Source organism: Mchenga conophoros, linkage group LG4 (genome assembly GCF_057382185.1).
Source record: "Mchenga conophoros isolate Kocher_MC1m ecotype Shallow Benthic linkage group LG4, M_conophoros_male_GT1.1, whole genome shotgun sequence".
In the NCBI taxonomy this organism is placed as follows: Eukaryota; Metazoa; Chordata; class Actinopteri; order Cichliformes; family Cichlidae; genus Mchenga; species Mchenga conophoros.
Genome location: NC_140529.1, coordinates 35,520,286 through 35,544,417, shown reverse-complemented (window position 1 = coordinate 35,544,417; position 24,132 = coordinate 35,520,286). Strand labels below are relative to the sequence as shown.

Below are 24,132 nucleotides of genomic sequence, written 5' to 3'. Positions count from 1 at the left end.
GTTACTTTAGAAGTTTTGGTTCCTTTTAAGGTCAACAAGAAAAGAAAATCATGCTGCAAGTTCTTATAAATGTACACTGTCCTCAGTTTCACCTCTCATTTGTGACATCCTGTTTTGAAAATGCCAAGATGTTGCTTGTGATAATGCTCAGCTCAAAACTTTCACAGAAAAACTTCACTAACCGATAGATGCTGCGGTGGCTGTGTTGGTGTTTTTTTTACTGTCCAAACAGTCAGAATTCACGCAGTATTTAAGTCACTCACCTGACTGGAGTCACTCCCCATAACAGTGAAGAGGCGCTGACATCCTGATATTTAGGATGAAGTCGTTTATGTAAAAACAAAACAACCGCTCCTGGCTTCAACTCCTTTATAGTCACTACAAAGCAAAACCTCCCAAACCCAGTATCACAGCAAAACATGTAACAGCCATGCCAGTCCACCAAGGTTTTGCCGTGATATTGGGTTGAACATCTTTATCGGTTGTGTAAGTTGTATAAAGCACTTTTAGTGCTTCGAGTCCATTTATCATACACATCAATTGAAGCTGTACATCAGGGTGTTGAATGCAGCCCAAGGGGACATGACTGCTCAGTTGATAAGTTCAAGTCATACTGAAAAAAACATTAAGTTACTTTTGCAAATTGTGGTTGCTCTAAGAGTCAGAAAGTGCAATTATCTTGGGTATTTCCTCAGCGAACTATTTTTTAATCACAAGTTGTTAGCAGTTGCGTGTGCAGTTTCACACCCTCGTTCATCACACCTGTTTTAAAACACAGATGGTAACTGTGAAAACATTCAGTTCGAAGCTTCAAAATGGCACAAATCAACCACAACTCAGTGGGAGACATTCTTTTATACTAGTCTGTACTGGTAGCCAAGTAGATTACAATGGTTTTAATGGTCCAGACCCCTTGAGATGGCGAACAGAGGAGAATTTGACACCTCTGCTCTAAACACTGAGCTCAGTGTTGACTTGCTCGTGCACGTCTCATAGGGGACTGATATTGCCCATATTTAAATACTGTAAGTGTAATTAGCCACACGTGAAATATGGATGTTAGCAGTAAAGTTTTCGATTTAATAATTAATTCTGCAGCCTCCAAACCGGCTGAAACAAGCAAACAAACAAAAAAGATCAAGTTCACGTTAGTTTATTTGTACCTGTGGATAGACTGGATCGTCCACACAGGAGCCCTCCATCCTCACATGCATGGCATAAGCAGGTAAGCCTAATACAACGTAGTGATAATAATAGTAACACATGAAAGCTGTTTACTCATGCGAGTGATGGTTCCAGGAACCTGCTTTCATGCCGTGCTCTTCTGCACTTTGTGACTGTAAACCTGCATCCTGAAGAAAGAAAGAGAGTGAAACTCACTGTGTGAAGGGTGTAACAGTGAAAACATCTGCCTGCTGTGCAAGGATGCTGGGTTCAGCTGTGGCTCACCAATCAGCCTGTGAGACCGTTTTGTAATTTGATTGAGTGAGTTTCTTACAGATAAGAATCCAAACCAAGACTCTAAAGTAGAAGGCATGGCACTTTGAAAGTGGAAATAAGTAAGTTTGCTTCAAAGTAACTGTTTCCAAATAGTGCACACATCTCACCGTCTGACCGAATCGGGACACATCTGTCCGCCCCCTTCAAACAGCGGAGCAGTGAGCGTGCTTTTAGCTGGAGTGATCATTTTGCAATAACCACGAGTCAACATGTGACTGTTTACTATGCTGACTAATATGGGTTTGGTATGTGTCATTTTATGAGTGGCAGATAAGGTGGTATAAACATAAACCATATCAGGCTACTGTGAGAGAAATATTCATGAAATTGACAAAGAAAACTACAGAGTTATTTTGACTTCATTCTTTGAGTTTGAGCTGTGTAGGTTCACATACTTTTGAGGGGAGATAGGTTTAAATTTTTCAGCTATTATTTTCTGTGAGAAGTCAATTAAACACAAAGGTTAGATGATGCAAAGTTGCATAAAGAAACACGTTTCTTTGGCACAAAGAAATGAGCCAATACGCTGTAGGTTTGAATAAAGCTGTGAGAAGATATATATATATATATTTTTTCTCTCTTGCATGTTTGCTCCCAGGAAACCACAACTCTATCGCAACATCAGACATGCTGCATCTTCACAGGAAAAGCCTCCACACATCACATATCATGTTAATCTGATAATAACAGGAGCGAAAATAACAAGATAACATATGATGATATGATGTCGTACCTCGCACAGTAATCATCACAGTAATAATCTGGTTAACATATTCAGCGAGTCACTGTTGGGGTTAATAATTCAGCATGAGCTTCCTGATCAAAAGAAAGGGTGTGGAGTGGTAAAGTAGCGCCATCTACTGGAAAAAGAACTGCACAATTTTAATATACGATATACTTTAATACATGAAAAGTAGTTTGATTACCACACAAGTATAAAGTCATTAAATTATACAAAAAATGATCTAAAACATGCTGTACAAAGATCTATAACTTAAAATTCATTTGAATATACAATAACAAAAAAAATCATATTTTCATTTACAAAACAGCTGGAACAGGTTTACAAAAGTGCTAAATGCATTTTTACACAAGCTAAAGTGTGACTATAGCACATCAGGGTCAAGAAACAAGTACGAGTGCTTTTTAACTGTTTGATACACATTTACAATAACCTGTACATTTTATTTGCTACATTGGTCTGTAAAATCATCTACTTTAAATATTCTAATATGAACAAATAAATATATGTAACTTCAAATAGTCTGCAGCCACGGGGAGACTAAGAGTTTACAAGTACACATACAGAAACATCTGTGCCATTGTATTTGTGTTGTTGCTTCATTTCTGTGGTTAATTTTTGTAAAAATTTCTTTAGGTTCACAAAAAAAGTTCTGTTTCCTTTTCAGTTCGCATTATTCTGTTAAAATGACAGCATTCTTTCATTTTTTATTTGGTTCCATTTATTCTCTCGTTTTAGATGCTCACAGACGAATCCTGCTGCTGTCTGATGCTGCAGATTTGTAATTAATGCAAAAGAAAGACTTCTATAAATAGCTGCAAGCCACAAACCTAATTCAGATCCCGATAACTGTGTCAAACCTTGACCTTGAGTCTCATTTGTTTGGACAATGCTGTTTTCATTGGAAACCTTTCTAGATTTAATCTGATTCAGTAAAAAGGACTAGATGTTACAGTCCCTGATAAGGGAGGTTTAGGGATTAGGGATCTAATCTAGTTTATCATTTTAAAATTTGGGACACATCGTCAGTAGTGGACCTTGGATTCATCGGGTTTAATCCAAGTTAAACTGGGAACTAATGAATCAAGAAAGGCTCTCTACAGTGTTTATAGACCTGTTCTGATCCTGAATACGTTTTCCGATTTTTTCCAGTGTACAATAAAAAGGATATTTTACTTTTATAATCATTTTTGGCTGCACACAAATGTCTAAAGTCTAAATTAAATTCTGACAGTTTTCAAAAGTTGTGGCGTTCTTCTGTTATCTCAGTCCTTTGATGTTAGGTGGTCATAAAACTCAGTCAGACCAGTGTTAAGCCGATCTTTCTGTTTCTTATATTCCAATAAAAGTTTTTTTTTCCTCCTGCAAGTATTGAAGTTCAATCATGCAAACATTATTGAAAACCAGTACTTGTGCTCTCTCTGTTATCTCAGCCAGTGGCTGCATGCACAAGGACACCATGATGGGAGATACTTTCAAAAGAAATCGAGTTTTCAATCTCAAATTCAATCTCTGAATTCACTTCATCAGTAGATCCAGCTGTGGTCCTAAACCAAACTCATGAAGTTTCTGTGCTGAGATTTGACAACTACCTGTTTTTCTCTAGGTATCCAATTTAGGAATCTAGCTGTAGTCTTAAAAACAGTGACCCTACAAGACCTCTAGTCTCTGCAAATGCTGGTTTATGACACATTGACATCAGATGTGAAAAGGTGCCAGACGTTGGTCTTTTGTAAGTATTTTTTAAAAAGGAACTGAAGATGAAGTAAAGGCACATGTAATTCCAACCTTATTCATGCATGCATTGAATCTGTAACATAAATGCTACCAGGTCTGACCGAGCAAATGCCATCTCAGCTTTCACAACAAAGTGACCACAGTGAACATTTATTCAATAAGCTGACAAGTTCAGATGCTTTCATATTAACAGAAAAGTGTGCATGTCTAAAAGGCGTGCATCAATTTATATTTTGATACTTTGTTGGCATTTTGTGTCTCAGTGAAGTCAATATGTTTCACTTCAAAAACATTTTGTTTCTTTTTGAAGTTGTTTTCTGTCTCTTTGCAGTTGTTTTGTGTCTCTTTCTAGTCATTTTATGTCTTGCTCAAGTCTATCTGTGTTTTTTTGTGTGAAGCTGTTTAATCTTTGTGGTCATTTTCTGTGTCTAAAGTCGTTTTATGTCCCTGAAGTCTCCTTTTGTGTCTTTGTTATGTCTCTTTGAGTTCGTTTTCTGTCTCTTTGTAGTTGTTTTATGGCTCTCTGGAGTCGTTTGAGTCTTTTTGTGGTCATTGTATGTCTTCTGGGTTAGACTTTCATGATTGTTATAGCTTTTCAGCAGATGTTTGTCCGTCAGACTTGTCGCCCCTGAAGTCGGAGCAGCAGTGCATTCATTTTGCAGAAGTAATGTGAAAACCACGGTTCACTTTTCTCCTTTTTACACTACAATTATCACATCCCAATTTGCGCAGTTCTTTGAAATACAGAGCAATGACGTTTTGGTTGTATCTTTCGTGAGCAGTCATTAAAATGAAACATGATTCATCAGTCAAACTCATCCATGATCCCTGATGGTGCTGTGTCAGTCCTTTGAGGAAGTGTTGCTGATGATCTTTCTTTTGCGTAGTGTCACCAAGTCATAGAAAGGGTCCTTGGTGATGCTCGCCCTGAGAAACAACATTTAACAGATTTAGTTTGAAAACCAAGACCTTCGAGTAACAGTAGAAGTAGCAGTTTTAAGCATTTTTTTCAGTTTTGAGAACCTTGGTGAGTGGAAATCACTAAAGAATGACTGTAAAATGACTTTATTGAACTCTTTGTAGGCCTTTCTTAATGCATGATCTTAAGAACACTGAGATGGACATTTTCAGATATTCAATCTTGATGATGACTGTAATCACTCTAACTTAGCATTAACCCTTAATCACTTGAATCTAAATATTTACAGCTTTCCCACCAGCCTCTATTCTACTTCTAATGTCCAATAAAAATGTTAGCGTGATACATTTTGATAATGATCCCATGTTGTGGCCGTGTAACTAACCAAATGGTAGCTCATGTAATGAATACCCTCGTCGTCCCTCACTGACTACCCACTAACAAGCACAGGGACTGATGTTTTGTCAAGGCCAGAGAAATTTACACTGGGAGTCCTTTAGCATCAGTGCTGTCAAGTGATTTCTGGGTACAAGCGTCTCCTGCATTGAATGCTTTTGTGTTTTTAATGTCTTGCAGTTTCCAGCCAACAACAGGGATGTCAAACATAAGTCCAGGGGGCCAAAATCAGCCCAGCAAAGACTAAAATCTGGCCTGCTGGACGGTTTTGCAAAATATGAAAAAGGGCACATGTTTTTTTAAAAAAAACAAACAAAAAAAACCGAATTTTTTCATTAATCGACAAAAAACTTTATATTTTATAAAAACAGAACAGTCTGAGCAGTGAGCTACCAGAAATTTTTATGTAATTTTACATTTTTATCATGTAGAAAAAATGAGCTGTGCTGTTGAAATTGAACATTTATTGATCTTGTATTAAGATATCTCAGAGATTAAATGTGTACTTAAATGTCTTTACACTGACAGTGTTTCACTTCACTTAAGATCAAAGTGGGCTGTATGTGGTTGACATCCTTGTTATACATTATTATTAGCACTACTGTGTGAAGCATGTCACCCACCCACTTTTAAAATAATGACCTGACATTATGCTTGACAGGTTGAGATGCTAAGTGGGTGTATAAAAGCCTGCTTTGGAGTGGCTTTCTTCATTTCTGTGCCTGCTTCTAAGTTCAGGTCCTTCCACTTCTCTAGCCTGTGGAGTGCCACAGGGTTCTATTCTGGGGCCCTTACTATTTCTGTTATAGTCACTCCCTCTAAGTTACAGATTACGTGTAGGTGCTTAGACTATTAAAAGTCAGATGGATGACAATTTTCTCTAACTAAATGAGGACAAAAGTTGTCTTGCTTGTGCTCTGGCAGATTTGTGTCTAAGATAAAGAAAACTCTAGGTCCCCTTCCCACTTTTGCTGAATCTTTAGTAGGATGTCTTTTGATTCAGACATCACTTTGGATGCTCATGTTACATATCTAAGTACTCTAAGTATTCACACCATTGCTAATTCAGTTGCATGGGCTCCCCATTAACTTCATAGTCCACTTTAAGACTCTGGTTTAGACTTTTAGAGCTCTGAATAGGTGAGCACAAGCATCACAACATCAGTGAACTTTTACATACATATGTCCCTAGCAGGCCCCATTAGGTCTGGTGTCTATATAGCACCAAAGGCTGAAAATTAAAGAAAATGGAGCTTTTGCATCAGTTACCTCCAGACTCTTGAAGTCTCTCCCACTGAGCCTGAAAAAGCACCTTAAACTCATCTTTTTGACCTTTCATTTAGGCAACCTTTTGTCTTTGTCTTTTTGCATTTTCTTATGGAGCACTTTGTCATATTTCTATAGAAATGTATAATAGAAATGTATTTTTACTAACTAAACTCATGGTGTAGGCTATAGTGCACACCATGTGAAACCAAGCCTGATTTCAGTATGGCCATTAAGCTTGGGATCAGCACTTTTTCAAAGTGAGTAATTCAAACCACGCAGCATCACTCATGACTAACATCCCTCAACATAAATCTTAAATTGAGACAATGACATCAGACTTGAAAGGCCTCTTGGGATCATATATGGCATCATATGAATATAACAGGGGATCTGGAGGTGGCAGAGAACTAAAGTCACCAGAAAACTGAAAGAGGATGTAAAACACAGACTCTTTCCTTCCTATGCAGATTTTGTCACTGTTTCAAACCCATTTGCATTAAGCATCTAATTTTGCCATAGCTGGTGGTTCAAGGTGTCTATGAAAAGCACACTCTGTGCATATCTGTCAGAAACAATAACAATTTGTTACTTTGTTGCTTTGACAAAACAGCCTGTGAGGTAGAAAGTTTAGTTATATTTATTCTAACACGCAAGAGTCTTTAAAACTCCCAGCGCAATTTAAATTAATTAGCTAACACTTTATTATTTTATTAAACCATTGGTTATCTACAGATAACACGATTTCTTTGCTCTGTATGGTTACCAGGCAATGAGTGCATTATAAAACTGCAGGTTTAGATTTGAGATGACATGTAGGTCATATAAGTTTGATCACTGTTGCTTGTTTGAACTCTTCCTGATCATGTGCTTCACATTAAGCCTCGATAAACATGAGTCACTGACACACGTGGCCGCCCACGTGTCCTCTGCAACATCAGTTGCTCTCACCTGATTGCATCTATCCAGTCGTCCCGTTCCTCTGCGCTGGCTGCACTGAGCTTATACGACTGGTGTTTACCCTGGACCACTCTGCCTTTGTTCTCCGTCTTGCAGGCCTTGATCTTTTGTCCTTTAGGATTATATAACTCCAGGCAGAACTGTTTAAACACACATGCAGACCCACATGTAGCACCGTTACTGTGTGCATATGCCTTTTGTTTATTTTAATAATCTTCTGATAGCCTCCTGACTCACTGTTTTGAGCACTTGCGCTAGAAATTCATTTAGCAACTGCTGTATGATTCATTGAGGGCTGGGGTGGCAAATAATATGTGTGTGGAAACTCAGCAGTCATACAATGTGATGCAGAAAGTGAATGATGCTCTACCGGTTTGCTTGAGTCTTGTAGTGCCCTGACACACAGGTTCTCCAGAGGAATAATCCCAATTGGATCTTTATCCTGCAGGATGAGAGTGAAGATGTTTGACATGGCCATGTTTTATTGTCATCATGTCTGACTTATGTAGCGGCAGAAAAAAAAAAAAACGTACTGTTGTGTATTCAAAGTAGTACAAGCAGCTGTCTGTCAAAATGAACCACCTTCTCTTCCAGGTTTTAACTCGACCACCTGCAATGAAGCAAACAAGACATTAGAAACACGAGCAAAGAGAAGCTCTGACGTCCTGTCTTGGAGTCCGGGTTTATGGTGTGGTGTTAGTTTCTTCATCTCACCTATTTTAAGGAGCCAACCCTCGCGGTCTGGATTAAAAAACGTCAGTGTGAGGTCATTCCCATCATCCTCTGGGATTTTGAACGGCTCACTACGGATGCTTGTGTACAGTTTCTGAAAATAATTTGAAAGTGCACAGAAACATCGAATAAGCATTTTTAAAATTCTGATTTGCGTAATTTAGTGCAGTGTACACAAGAAATCATGTTGAAACACAGATGTGACATTTTTACTAAAGGTTAACAGATTAGCATCAAAGGAACCTAACGTATATCAGCATATCAATAGGGAAAAAAACACAAGACAATGAAACAACGAAAAAAATCCCTGAATCTATAGATAACCATCAAGAAATAACCCCAAATGTGGGTCTTTTCCTGATTCCTAAACATCCAGATAAACTCATATAAAATCACCAGGTTATTTTAGCCTGATCAATACCAACATTTTTAGATATTTTTACATGACAGTGATTTTTTTAAATAACATTACTTCATGTTGGGATACATGGTTAGGTCTATTAAATAAGTAAAAAGAACAGTATCTTAGTATTTAAAGAAAACTCAAGTACTCTGGAAGGACTAGCTTTCTTCAACCTATAATGTACTGCGTTTTTCAACCATTCACTCACTGCTTTTATTATCTATTTAATAAAATTATATACTAATTATTTGTAATTAACTATTCAAGTAACTAATTTCAACCAGTAATCTGCAACGTTTAGCTAACAGCTTTGCTCTGTTAGCTAATGACTTCAACTGTTAGCTAACATTTAACTACTAGCCATATTTTGTCGCTAATTTTATTTAGTCATGTTATTAGCCAAGCATTTTACCTGCTTAAATATTACAGTATGCTTGAACAAATCCAGTGTTAGCTTAACTTTAGCTGTTTTTCCAAAACTAACATTAAATTAGCACATTAGTTAAACTGATGGTGATACTTAATCATGTTATTAACTAAATAACACTGCTAATAACTGTTCCAAGTTTTTATCTGCTATTCTGTCATAAATGTAGTTTATTTATACTTTTAGCATTTCAACTGGTCATAATTTAAAGTATGTTAATTGAGTGTGGTTTCTTCTTAGTATACACAAAATTAGCAAACAAATTGCTGCTGTTAATTTTAAATGATTTCTGAAGTATATTATTAATTTTAGCTAGCTATTTCAAGTGCTATCTTTTCTTTTAACAAACAGTTAGTCTGTCTCTTTAACCAATATATCAACCATTAATTTGCGTCATTACTTTACTTTCAAATTATCTACTGCCTAGCCACTTTTAGGCAACTATTACATTTTCTGTTCAAACTTGCTTCCAGTCAGTGCTGAAAATAACATAAACTTTACCCCGAGGTAACACTGTAACACGAAGGGTGATTTAAGGTATAACTGCATTTCACTGCGCAAGAATGATGTACTACTGGGGAAACCCATCAGAGATTATTGGTGTCACTAAAGAAGTAAGGGTAAGCTGTGTAAGGAGATGAAAGAAATGCCCTGCAGTCAGTTGACCACCCTGACCAAGGAGCATTGCAGTACTTCTGCAATACATTTAAAGGATATTAGAGTAAACTATAATGCTGTCACCAATCAGCGCCTTGGTTTTTCTATCACCTAACTGTACAAGCAGGGCCTGACAAAGCCATGAAATAATGAAGCCAGCTGACCGTGAGCAGCTCAGTGGGCAGGTCCTCGCCGTTGTTGATGCCTCTGTTCATGGAAACAAATCGCTGCAGAGTGGGTTTGTCTTTCACGTTGGGGTTGTGGAGACTTGTGTTGAGCATGATGATGGCGAAAGAGAGGATGTAGCAGGTGTCTGTAACAGAAAACCACAGTTTAGCTTTCTTCATCACCTTCTTGAGTGTACGCAGCTGACAGCTGCTTAGGCCAAAAAAAGTTTTATTGGATAATCTGTTAACTTTAATCAGGGAGGCCTGCGATGTTTCTCTGGCTTTGGGTTTATTTTTCAGAAAGAAAAGCAGATTTTTCTTAGCAGGTGATGAGTCTTGTATAGAATTTTGTAATTACAGAAGCAAAAATGTGTGTTTTAATTGGAGTGTGTGGGAAAATGAATCAGCCTCTTTGTGCTTGTACCTGTGGATTGGAAGACCCCGGGGTTACAGCCACAGTAGCGAGCTGCAAACGCCTCCATCATCCTGTCAATCTTTTGAGCTTCTCCTGGGAGACGAAAGCTCCACAGAAACTGCCTGCAAAGGTGGAAGAAAAAGAAAAACAACACACACGGGCTGGTAAGAAGGAGGAGGGTTTCATAATAAGGACGAAAGCAAGACTAAAGGTAAAACTGCTGCAACACTCCAAGCTTCCTTTCACAAACCTCAGTGCTTGCACCAGATTCAGGTCTGAGAACTCATGCAGACCAACAAACGCTTTCAGTATCTTCAGGTGCATTTCCTCCCTGTGTGACAACCAAAACAATGAAAGATAATTGAATAATGAAAACCACAACCCTCAAAATGAGGCTCAAATATAGAATACACATTTACCGTCAGAGCACACTGGTTTCACAACATACATGAAAGTCACGAAGTCATGTGAATAAGAACATTTTCAAACTAAGTACACCTTTTCCAGGCATTTCTAATGAATTACACTTGATAAGCTGATAATAAACTATAAAAGCAGTATGCTAGTCTGGAGCATTCAGGTTTGTGTTCCTACAATGCTACAATCCTCCTATCAGGGAACATCTTGTAAGGTCAGGTACAATGATCAAAGAAATACAAAAAGGCAGGTTAAAGGTTAAAGTTCATGACAAGTATGGCTTGTTTGGAAGGGGTGCCTGGAAAAAGCATCTTCTCTGTAAAAAGGACGTGGCAGCGTCATTTAGATTTGCAAAGTTGGATTGGAATAAACCACAAGACATGACCGAATAATGCACATTATTAGCATATTAGCACAAACACCTAATAGCAACTGTCGGCACAGTAGAGGAGGGGTGATGATTTGGGGACCTTGCAGTCTTTAAATGTATCCTCTGTAAACCAAATTATTCTATTATTAGTCCCTCGTCTAAGCTTCGTCCCAAACTGGGTCAACAGGACAATGATACCAAACACAGCAGCAAATCAGGACAGAATGGCTGAAAAACAAAAGAATCAAGGTGTCGCAATGGCCCAGCAAAAGCCCACAGCTCAACCTGGCTGAAATGCTGTGGTGAGACTTTAAAGGAGCTTTGCGTAAACGAATGCTGCGAATTTCAATGAATTGAAACAACTGTGTAAAGAAGAGTGGGCTGCGTTTCTCTCACGCTGATGTGAGAGAACGATAAATTCATACAGAAAGTGATCTGATAAACAATTGGTTTTACAAAATACTGAATCATGCTGTGCACTTTTTCAGTTTTTCAGACGTTGCTTCTGCATTTTGGTTCAGTATTTGTTAAATAAACAATGACACTGTGCAATGTGTCTCATGCTGTTGTTCATCTGAGGTTGTATTTATTTCATTTTAAGATATGCAAAGGACCATCTCTTGTTATGTAAAATCTTAAAGAGGAGTTTTTGACAAATGGTTCCAACCTTTGGAAAAAGGTTGTCTGTCTACAGAGTGCACTACAATACAAAAATGTCAAATTTTGGGCAAACAAATGTTTTCACACATCACTGGAAAATATTTAATGGAACATTGAAACCATCAAATGGTGCTTTCAAAACAGCTCCCCCCCCCCCCCCCCCCCCCTGATGATACCCTCCAACCCCCTAACACTACAGCCCACAAAAAAACCCAAACAAAAAAACACTCCATTGTGAGAGGTGGATATATGGTTTTATGTTTAGTGTGCAAACTGAAACCAATCATGTATGTGGGTGGAAAACTGGTGAAAAGTGAATCTTGGTGGCTTTTTAACGTACCTACATAAATTGGTCTAAAGTAACCTGCTGCAGTTTCTCATTAAATTGCTTAGTAAGTTCAGCACACACGTTAATGTTTTTTTAGTTAAATCTCACAACTTTAAAGAAGGAGCAGGGAAACTTATACTAATACTCCACCTTTCTCCCAAGAAGTTTCCTATGGCGGTCTTATTGAGCCCCTCCTCTTTGTAAAGAAACTCTGCCACAGACTCTGCCCGCCATTCGAGAAGGCCATTTTCAATGAGGTACTGGACACCCTGAAGCAAGGGGGGAAATGGAAAGTCAGACATGTAAGAAATGAATTTGAAAACTAGGAGGACAAATTTTTAATCAGTGAATTAAATGTCTGTGGTGTGTTTTCATCGAGAAGGCAAATTAAGCGACAGGAAGCTTCGTGTTAAGTTTTGGCCACAGCTTTTAGTTCTTCTTGTCAGTGCTGCTAATTCTAACCTAGTCGTATCACACTTTAAAAAAGTTTTCTTCTTCTCCTTTTAAGTCACGGTCGCCACCAAGCACCAGCACACAAGATGTGAAGGGTTGAATGAATACCGCATGTTGTTATTGCTGCATCTCAAAAAGGTACTTAGAGACAGTTCTTCAAAATATGACTCTTAATTCTGAGTGCATACTCCTGCTAACCAAATCAATTCCACTTAGCACCCTTAACCCCAAGAAGACTATAAGCGTGTTATCCACCCACTTGTCTGCAGGCCTGAGCCCGCTCTGCACTCAGGCCTGCAGACACTCAGCTTTGAGCTGAAGACCCAGAAAGGAAGGAAGCAAAAAAAAAGAAAAAGAAAAAGATGGAGGTCGCAGTGGTGAAGTGGCGTCTCTGCCCCACTTCAGGGAACAGGATGTGGTTTTTCTCGCTTTTGCTCGTGTTGTGCGTCTGTGCCTGTGCACTGGTTGCACTTCTGAGCATCACATACACATCTCTCAACTCGACATCCGCTGTGTGTGGAGATATCTGTCACCGTGTTGCTGTTGACCTTCTGATACAGAGATGTTGAAGTGAGTGAAAGTAGAATTAAAACTTTTACTGTGACTAACAAAGTTTCCTTTAATCTCTTGAAATAAACAACACTGTGCATGTCAGAAGTAAATATAAAAGTATGCACTAAGAAATAGCACCATTTATGTATAATCTACAGGTATACAGCTCATGAGCAGTGACCCTACAGGTGTTGGCTCCTCCCCTTATCCTACTGGATAATGCTTGTGCCACCCACAATGGTTGGGTTACTGGATGAGGCACTGATATGCTGCTAAAGATTAAAGTTTAAAAATGCTGAAAAATAGAAACTATTATGTTAACAAACCTAGTCAAGGCTTAGGCACAAAGACAAACCTGTACATGAAGCCCAAGATGTGCCTTTAGTTCCTCTAATGGCCACTTGAAGGTGGCTTCAAATCAGTCCCCACAGACTCTCGTGTTAAAATACTGACCTTTTCAAGAAAAATGATTGTTTGTCCGTGTGGATAGCTTCCCCTTCATATACCCTTGGTACTTGTCTTTATTTTAAGACATAAATTAGGCGTTTTAATGTAAAGTTATTGGAGTCAAAGGTTAAAATAACTACTTGGTTACAGTTGCAGGACCTTCATTATAATTCTTACATGACATCATGATAAAAGTGACATCAATATCTGAGGCTACTTTAACAGAAACAGCACTGACACCCTTTTACTACAATTTAGTTTGTAAAAGAAACACTGAGGATGACTTAAAACAGAAATATAGCATATACCGATGTTTGGTTGACCCATCCATCTGTCTGGACCTCCACCCTAAACAGACTTTCTTGCTCTGATGTTTTTTGCAGTCATGTGACCACTGACCATGTGATGTTAAGGGTTAGTTGGTGAAAACCTCCTTGCAACTGGTTTGGTCTGACTAGTGGATTGCTAATTAAATGTTCACAGATGTTTATTTTCAGCTCGTGTCGCACTCGTGTCACACTTTTTCAAGTTTTATTTCTGCTCAGTGAGTAGTTAGTGCGTGCTTCAGACTGGTATCTCCCATATAAACTACAGGCGACTACATAAATCCATCTATAGCAACACCTAGCTTCTTTGTTTGCTCCTGTCACTGTCACTGGAAGATATGGAGTTTTTAAAAAAGTCTTACAAAGGATTGTCTTACTTTGTAGATTAAATTAAAAATCTTTCCTTAATGTATGAAAATGTGTACACACAAATATGATATCAACTCACTTTTTTGGAGTCCATGTTAAATTTCTTTTTCCCACGTAGGAATTTCCTGTTCCTCGCAACATTTTTACTGCAACAGAAGACAAAAAATGTTGTAATGTTATAAATCATAAAGTTTTGTAGCTCATTTTGTTGTTTATTTTGAACTGAGAGCTGTGTTTGTCTGTTTTTTCGTGTTGAATATGAGGAGCAGATTGCTGGATTAATGTTTGGTTTCCTTTACTTCAGCAGTTTTTGATTTACTAAACATAAATAATACATATATTGGTATAAAAGACAATGAAAAGTTAACTTTGTGACTGATCAATGTTCAAGTTAAAATAAATCATTTTTTCTGTGAATTCATTTATCACACTCCAAACTACTTTCCGATAACGAGCGCTTTGTGATAAGTGGTCGGTGTTTTTGTGGCGTGCGTGCAGCAGTACTCAGAAACTGAGGTTGCGATGCCAGTAATGCAGCTATGTGTAAATGTAGTGTCACACTAGACTATTATCGCCTCATAAGTGCAACAGCAAAAAGCAGAAACTCCAAATAAGGACTCCCCATAGTGTCAAAAGACATTTTTCTCTCCAAATTTCTGTGACTGTAAGCGTGCTCATTAACTTTGTTTTATTACAGCTGGTGCTTCAGTTCGTGCCGGATCACAGTGTCTCCTCCAAAACACATTGTCTCTAATTACCAGCCTCCAAAGATGACTAAAAACTTTTGAAACATTTAGCAAAATAATGGGTAAAAGGTTAAAATAAAGGGTAGCACAGATGTGAAGTACCTGAATTAAACTGTGTGGATTTGTTTTAAAAGGAAAGCAGTAAAAATTGCTCTTTGTGGAACTATTTATGGAGAAAGTGATTGCAAGTGTCAAGTGAAAAGGCTTGACAAGCAAATTAAACAGAGGGCCCCTGCCCCTCCTGACTGCTCAAGGCCACCACCAGCATATAGGTTATAAAATACCTCTCCGTCTGTGATATTAAAGGCATATACACGTTCATTTTGGTCCAGTATTATTAGTGAGTCCCAATGTGTGGACCACAGCCCCCTGTAGGGTGGTTTAGGTACTGCATATGAGTCGGGAAAGGTTGTTTTAATCACTGTAAAAAAATTCTAATTAAATATTTCCAACAAAAAGCAAAAATAAAAATGAAACCATTTTATATCGTGTAAACGATGGACGTAGCTACACCAGCCAACAGTTTGCGAAATCTCTTTATGAAGTCGCAATTTGAGCTTTTGGGTTTCTTGAACTACTAGCTAGCTAAAACAAGAGCTGAATCTGATGATAAAACTGTGCTTTTTTTTGGCTAATAACTCATCAATCACAAATAAATACAAGATGACCTGAAATTATCAACTAATGAGCTCATCAGGAAAATATTCCCTGGGAGAAAAGGAGCTGAGAGCAGTTTTCCAATGGAAAATCCTTGTGTGAGATTGAAAAACTAATGGTTGTCAGCTGGTTGCCAGCTAGTTGTATTGTGGTTATATTCTTAGTTAAAAGCAAAGGGTTTCCCTGATGTGACAAAAGTATCACTTAGAGATGCAACTAAATGTTTGGGCCACAGAATATTTACAGATTACATAGTGGGCTTTGGGATTCTAAATATGGGAATGGTTGGTCTGAAAAGTGGCATCCTGGTCTAATTGGTGGTAAACCTAACACTAACAACCTAAAACAGTTAATCCGATTTGTTTATCAGGCTTGTGCAGTGCATCATCACACTGAAATGCCCCTGCTTCTGACTTGGTCAAATGCAAATCTGAGTAAAGGTGGCTGTGCGACTGAGCATTACGTGTGGTGTAGGAGACTAAGCTGAATCAAAGTGTCGCTTAAACAAGAGGAAGAAGCCATGCTGACTCAGAGAATAGCTGCTATAAGAATGCTTGTCCTCATACTCACTTCTGCTCCTTCAGTTCAGGGCTGTGGATTTTAGGCATGACGTGATTGATCTCCAATCTGAGTTTCTGCAAGAAAGAAGGCAGTGACGTTAGAGAAAGACCAAGGTTTGGTGTTACATCACAGATACTCGCAGACTCAATGATTCATGGTCAGTTTGTCGGCTATTATAAAGCAGCCTTCAAATCCTTCATATCTCAATTAAATGTTATGTACGAATGGCCTTTTGTGCGCTGTGAAAAACTCTGCCGAGGCTGCTAGGAGTGGGTGCATACAGCAGAATAACGAGGCATTTTAATGAAAGACCTTAGAGGAAAATATTCACCGCAGTACCTGAATGTCATCCAGCAGCTCAAACTCATGCGCCTCACCCTGCCTCCTCGCTTCTGGTGGGAGTTTGATTGGAGCTGTTGGGTGACAGAAAGCATCAGTTACACTTCAGGATGGGGATAAATACACTTGATAATGCATTAATTAGCCATGCAACTCTGTGGACTGTCTTGACAACCCCCCCCCGCGCTCATTTTCACACACATTCATATATCACACCTTCACCCTTCACAGGTTAAAGAAGTGGTCAATCAACACGCTTAAAATAGCTGCTTTTCTTCCTCTTTTGAACAAGAAGGGTTACTTTGAGTGCAGTGCAGCCACTAAAGCAGAATTTAAGTCCAAGTAATTTTTTTTATAACATTGTAAAAAAGTTCAGTTTCCTTCCTAGGCAAAGACATTATTGTGCATCGAAAGTAATATGAAAATAGCATGATATTCAAAGCAGCAGTTGTAAGCAGTTTGAGTTCTAAACTAAACCACACAAATAGTCAACACAAACATCATCAAAACCACTTTTAGTTTTAAAGAAGCGGCAGCTTATGACAACGATTGAAAGTAAAAGATTAATAGGCATACCTTTTCCCCAGAGGAAGCTGTCTTTTCTGCGTATGGCCATGTTGTTGATGGTGCAGAGCGACTGACGGCTGCACAGGAAACAAACTCAGTCAGAGTGAAAAGAGGGCCGGCGCTGCCATTCGGAGACACAGCAGCGACACTGGAGGCGCTCCAGAGCTCAGCCAACAGCACCGCTTACAACTCGTCTGATGATGTGAAACATGGTAAAATGCCCATTGAGCAACAGACAGCTCATTCATGACCTTATCGCTATTACACGTTATTACACAAACACTGCAGCTGTGACCACTAAAGATAATGTCATAACATCAACAGGATGAAATCAGGCATTTTTAATTTAAAACAATGGCGATTTTTCTGAGGTGGTGGAGAAGACATTCAAATGCACTGCTTTCACAGAAGCACTCCAGTTTATGAATATTGGATCAGCAGCTAATGCTTAAGCTATTAAAATATTTGTTTATTCAAAAATGACTGAGGAATGCTGATAAAAACGCATAAATGACTTAAATCTGAGGAACTCAAATTGCTGACAGGAACGATGTAGGCTGAAGCTTTCGCTTAAAACACCCACACTTCATACAGAGGATATTGTAAATATGTATTCTGCACTGCAACACTTTTACAACTAAAGTTAACAAAAAAGAAAGAAAAAATGAAAAATGAAACGGCCTTCACAGAAGCACACTGTGTTAGAAATAAAAAAATGAAAGCCAGCTGCAACATGGACGTTACTAATGTGTCCTAATCATGAGGGTTTTTTTCTGTTTTCATTTGGATGTGCGCGAGTGTCCTGGAAAAGCTTTAAAGCCTTCACATGAGTTATGAAGTGCACCAATAGCACAACACGCCACTAGCAACGCCAGACAGTGTAAATGTGAATGAAAATATGTTGCCTGGTTCATAATAGTGCAACAAAGGTTCTGTGTATTATACTGTTATATGTATATGCAAAGTGGTTATATATACACACACACACACATAACATATAGCGTACTGTAGCCTCACAGTAAGATGGTTTTGGGTTTGAGTCATGCAGACATGCACTTACTGAGGTTACATGTGGGCTAATCGGAGAGTCTCAGTTGGCTGTAAGTTTGAATATGAATGGTTGCCTGTTTCTTTGTGTTAGCGCTGTGACAGACTGGTGAGGGTGTACGCTGCCTCTCGTGCTAAGACAGGCTCCAGCCTCCACCCTTAATTGGATAAGCAGAAGAAAATGAATGCACATATACATAAAAGTATAAGAATAACTATTGCACGTTAGATTTCTCTGTTGTAAAGCTTCGTTTTGACTACATGGAGCAGTCCAGTCATTTGTAGCGCTGGTGGTTTGGGGGCATGTTTAGTGATTCGCTGCAGATCTTGTGGAAAGAGAAGACCCAATGATCATCACTGTCGTCACCACGCGCTGCAGGGACTTCCAGTTAACCGTCCCGACATCACAGATATGCACAGGGTAGGTCATTTCTTCTCTATCAGCACAAAAAGAGCAGATGCTGCTGTGACAAGGACAGGATATGTGTTATCTGTACGACAGCCTCCACTGTGGTGTTGTTGACAACATGTAGTGTGCAGCTATGCTGGCTTCGGATTTCAACGATGATCTCTTTGGTTTAGTTGACATTCTGTTCCAAGTTGTTATCAATGCACCACTCCACCAGTGCAAGGACTTGCTCAGTTTTTCCAAACCCTTTATGTTCAAGAAAAATATAAAGTAAGTAAGAGGATTACCCATCCGTTAAGTGGAGAGAACGCACGCAGACATGAGAAGAACATGAAAAAGGGCCAAAGCCAGGACTCAAAACAGGAACCTTCTTAGGCAGCAGTGCTAACCACTGCCCACCGTATCTGGAAATTGTAGCAGTTAAAGATGCAAAATCTAAGACTGATATTTAAAAAAAAAAAAACTGTTAATGACAATCAGAAATTTTCAGCACAATGTGAAGTGAAATGGTGTGATGTTACATCAAAGAGGTCTGTGTCAGGAAAGTTGTTCAGGGAGAGAAAACACACAGGGAGGTACTGCAAAGTGAGCATAATGGGTATCCACGTATGTGAAACACGCTGTCTAACCTTGTTAGATCTCCATGGTAACCTGTACTGAACCCATAACCCGACGTTGTTTGACTATGAGCCTTTCTGGTAATGCCCCAAAAACCTTTAAAAAAGGTTAATTTATTTTAATTTCATGCCTAATAAGGTGCTACACGTGCAAAATATTTGCGTCACAGGAACCTAAAAGGGAAAATGTTTTTACAGGAGAGGGAGAGAAAATGTACTTTCCTCTGCCGCCACATCACAGCAGTGAGATGAAGCATCAGCTACGTTTTCATCTGCATGAAGGCAACACTTGAAAAGAGCAGACTTCTTTCATTTTTAAATATGAGGCCCCACCTAGTGGGATGTCACGTTTCTAAACACCAGAGATTGTTGCTATATTTCAGTGTGTCAGTACTTTTGGACTCCTTCAGCCTCGACAGCAACAAGTTTTCTATTTTTAAAGAAAGACTGACATAAGTCCTAAAAAGTTTATAAATGTTCAGTTCTTCAAAAAAGAAATTCTGATTCAGCAGAAAAAGGAGGAAGCAGAAAGAGACAGGCACTTTAAGCAGCTGATATGTTGCTTCTTTTATTTCCTTCAACCATACGGTGTATGGAGTGTATGGCTGTGGTAATAAAGGACAATTTTACACAGTCTTCAAGCTGTTGGACAACAGTGGAGCTCTGTGGACACTTCGGATAAATAAAAAACAGTGATAAAGATATTACGAGGCAGAAGATATGCTACACAGTAAATTTAATTAATCTATTTCATTATGAAAAGTAATACTTTTGGAGGATATACAGTAAATAAGTTGAATTTTTCATTCAACCGCTGACGGGAAGGTCTAAAAAGTTAATGTTTCAGTAATTTTGTTTCAGGACGTCAACTGTTTCTCTGAGGATTCTTTTTTATTAGAGGAGTGAGATTAAGACATGAGAAGAGGAAGGACAGATCTACAAGAATCTGCAAACTGAGTAAACTGAGAAAGGGGGAAGTTACCAAAATAACTGAGAAGAAACAAGGGAACTAAAGCAAAGAAACAAGGAAACAAAGACAGACAAGGAGAAATTGGGTGACCCTGGGAAATAATTATAAAAAGATGTTATCAATAAAACTCCACACTAACACTAATAAAGATGACCTTCATGCTTTAGACTGCTTTAAACACTGCGCTTCTCCTCCTGGATCGGACATACTGTTGTGGGGTGTCAAACGTATTATAGTTCCTGGGCCACCTGCAGTCTGATTTAACCAAGAAGCTCTAGGCTGTAAAACTGCTGAATAATAAATGATAACATTTTCCCCCTTTTTAAGTGTAAATAAGTACTTTCTGAGAACTTTTGCATGCAATGATTCATGAGCAGAAGATAGCTGAGGTCAAATAAATGTAATTTTAACAATATGTGTCACTTTTTCCACTTTTCCACTCTACTGTCATTACGAAAGAGATGCTTCTGTCATAACCAGAAACCAAGCACCTCAGTGCAGCTCCCTGACTTGTAGGAAAAATACAGTGAAAAGGCTTAAAAACGATGTCGACATAGTCATACACTACAGAAGTATACAGTATGTCATCAGACCTCCAGCTCCTTCGCTCCATGACCTCAATAACCACGTTCTTACCAGTTTATGTCTTATTTAACACATTTCCTAAATTAAGGTCCTCATTAGAGTCAATAAAGACTCAGTGCCAAAAGATTCTTAGTCACCAAACACCAAGATGATGATGGTAAAACACAGTCCATTTCTAAAAGGTCTTATTGAAGGGAGAGGATGAACTGAGGGGCAGCACTAAGGTCCAGCATAAGATTCATGTGAATTAATTTAAGCTGTGACTCATGAGAAGCAACTTTATTCCAGGAGTCCAGATGCAATTGAGGCCCATAGGTCAACTTTAATGTGGAACAAATGGCAAAATCTGCAAATAGACAAAAACAAGTCATCGAGTGTACGGAGGTGGATTTTTCTGTGCAATAAATCAGATATATCTTAGACCTCGTGAGTCAGGATCATTGTCTTTTTATAACCTTTTGCTCTGTGATTCACTTACTGGGACTCTTCATAGTTCCTCTTTGTTTTCCTCCACAATAAACTCTTGATTGAAAAGACAAACTATCCAGTTTTTAGAGCCACATTTGCTGTCAACAGAATATTCCCTCACAAAGCACTTTATCAGGACCAGTAGTCAGCCAGTCATTTGGCAGGGCACAACATAAAACCTTCCTTCAGTTAACATGATTCTGGCAGGACTGCTGGCAGCAGATAGGCTGGTTTGCGAGAGTTCGGTCAGAAAGATGGATGAGCAGCAGTTGTTTGGATGGACACTCTTTGCTGATGCCAGAGTTCAGAGGTGTTCAGCCCCCTTCCTTCAGAGAAAAACAGAAAAAACAAATGTGAGCCTGCAGTGGGCACAGGCTCACCTTCTAGTGTTAAAGTTTGGTATTAGCAGCATGAATGCACAGCCTGTAATGGGACTGACCCAAAGCTGCAGTTCCTCTAATAGCCACTTGAGGCTGCTGCCAAATGTTAAACCCCACAGACATTAAATTTCGAGGCATACTGAGAAAAAGGAGTCAATTTTATAAATGTTGGTCATTCTAAGTTTCAAAAATGAGGATCATTTAGATTATGCTCATTGGCTTTCACAGTCAGATCAACCCCTCTCTCCTCACATCAAGTTTCAACACAAAGATGATGATGGCAAAAATCCTCGGGGCTTCAAACACCAATGGATGATGTCATGATGGCGACATTCATATTATCTTTTTCATCTGCCTCTTAAGTCTGACATCATCAGCCGTCATTGAGAGTTTAAAACTGTCTAAATTCCTTCATTTGTAATAAAATGATCAGTGTGGCTGCTCTACCAGGTGTATCAATAAAGTTTAACATCCAGGAGTCCATGAACAGAAGTTAGCATTTAGTTAGCTTCCAGTTCCCATCTAAATATGATATACTATGAGGGATTTCTGAAAGCCTAAAATATACAGCTCTGCTATCACTTTGGATAAAATGAAGAAGGAAAATTAAGCAGCAAGGACGTTTGTAGGGTTACTGAAGTTGGGCCAGCTGGCATATAATGGGACGCTGCGTGTTGGCTAGCTAAAGAGCTATGGTTAGGATATTAAAAACACTTTTGCAGAGTGAAGCTGGAGGATTCATTTATTTTTTTTCCAATCAATTAAATATGAGAGCCCCAGATGGGTAGCGACGAATGCAATCACACGAAAGGAAAAACATGGTGAAAACAGACCAAACTTCATCAGGACAGCATCTGAGATAATCCATCCAAAATACGAGGTTAGTCATTTATATATTGCTGCATGATTTGGATTACTCATTATAAAAACCTCCTGATCTTCAGCTTCATGTACTCATTCAAGTCTTTGTTAGCCTCAGAGTGATGCTTTTCTGACCTGTTCAAATATTTGGTGTCTGGCAAACTGTGTTTTAAAAACAAAGCTTTAAAATGTGCTGCAGATGAATGGCAGTAATAAAAACTGAGAGAGGCCAACAGTGATCACTGACTGTTTTTAAGGGCTTGTTCAGATTGAATAGAACAAAATACAAAATATTAAAACACGTTAAAATGACAACAGCCTTAATAAACATAGTGTAATTTGGACCCGGAAGCAGGGTTTATATGTCATCCCTTAACAACCGAATGGTGGCTTTTATATGGAATTTTTTTATATGAAACAAAAGACTAAAAAAGTAACAAAACAAAAAAAGCCCAAACAGAAGACAGCCAAAATTTGTGAAAAGGTGCTGCAATGCAGAAGAGAATTCAGAGTACAGGAGACAATCTGTCAAGAACTTGGAAGTACATACACTAGATTTCAGCGTATATGCTGAGTAAAAAATTTGCTTAAACGGAAACAAAGGGAGGAAGTGCAACTACCGGCGATGAAAAGGAAATGATTACTTTTTTATGCCTGCAGGTTGGCATACAACCTGTGCTGTGTAAAGTCTGCTGCTGGTGGTGTAATGGTGTGGAAAGTTTCCATAGCACACTGAATGTTGTTTTCAGTGTTGTTATTGACGATTTGAGTCCATTTACGGCCACAGTTTGCCATCTTTCAGTGGCTATTTCCAGTATCAAAATACACAGAATTGTCTCTTTCCTGGTCACCAGCTCTGAAACCAATTACAAAAGTCCCTTTGGGATGTGCTGGATTCACATCATAACAGTGCAGCTAACAAACCTGCAGAAATAATGTGAATCTCAAATAAACATTTCCCACATCTTGTCCAGACCAAGAAATTAGGTTGTTTTGACAGCCAAGAGAGGTTCAGTGCATTAGTATTAGTACAGCGTTCCTAATGACGTCCTCACTGAGTGTATTACTGCTGTTAAAGAAGCACTTCAGTTGTTAAGCATACTGACTATTCATTTATGAATGTGTCATAAAATATAAAACAAACCCTGATTTCATTATTTAATGCCTCTCTATGGTTCAATTGAAGCTGCGCGTGCAAACATTGTTAATCATAAAGGAGATAGTATACACAAACAGGGAAGGTTTGGTTGAGAATATTACTTTAAGTTAGCGTGTCACTGTGCTGCTGCAGGAAATACTGACAGAATGTGACTCTGTGTTACCAAAAAACTAATTCGGCACAGACATGAATAGGCCAGATAAGTCTCTCAGATGGGTTGTTCTGAGCTGACCCTTGTCAAATTAGATCTGTTGCCACCAATGCCAATCAACTGGAGTATTTATTATGAGATAAGGTAATCTGCCTGCTGCAGACTTTTCTGACTGCATCGCTTTGACTCGCTGTAACGGCTTTCATCATTGTAGTCTGTCCATTATGAAGAATCCATTGTTCCCACTGCTCCATTCATAGGAGAATAGTTTGTTGCAAGGCAAACCACAAAATGGATTTAACGGGGTGCTGGATATTTGTGCGGCGGTCCAAGATGTTCTTCGGCCTTGGATTTTTGTTTCTTACTGAAAAG

General features: G+C 38.7%; 1 protein-coding gene across 1 annotated transcript; it reads right to left on the bottom strand.

Moving 5' to 3' along the window:
- Positions 1 to 2,400: 2,400 nt before the first annotated feature.
- On the bottom strand, positions 2,401 to 17,223 carry LOC146576672 (cytohesin-3-like). The gene is made up of 13 exons (XM_085272103.1): positions 17,123 to 17,223; positions 16,547 to 16,620; positions 16,217 to 16,281; positions 14,323 to 14,389; positions 12,247 to 12,365; positions 10,572 to 10,652; positions 10,331 to 10,443; positions 9,904 to 10,052; positions 8,235 to 8,346; positions 8,054 to 8,130; positions 7,891 to 7,962; positions 7,512 to 7,660; positions 2,401 to 4,906 (listed from the first exon to the last, which is right to left on the bottom strand). The coding sequence occupies exons 1-13, from the start codon at positions 17,160 to 17,162 to the stop codon at positions 4,822 to 4,824; spliced, it is 1,203 nt and encodes a 400-aa protein (XP_085128229.1). The 5' UTR covers positions 17,163 to 17,223; the 3' UTR covers positions 2,401 to 4,821.
- Between the last annotated feature and the right edge of the window lie 6,909 nt (positions 17,224 to 24,132).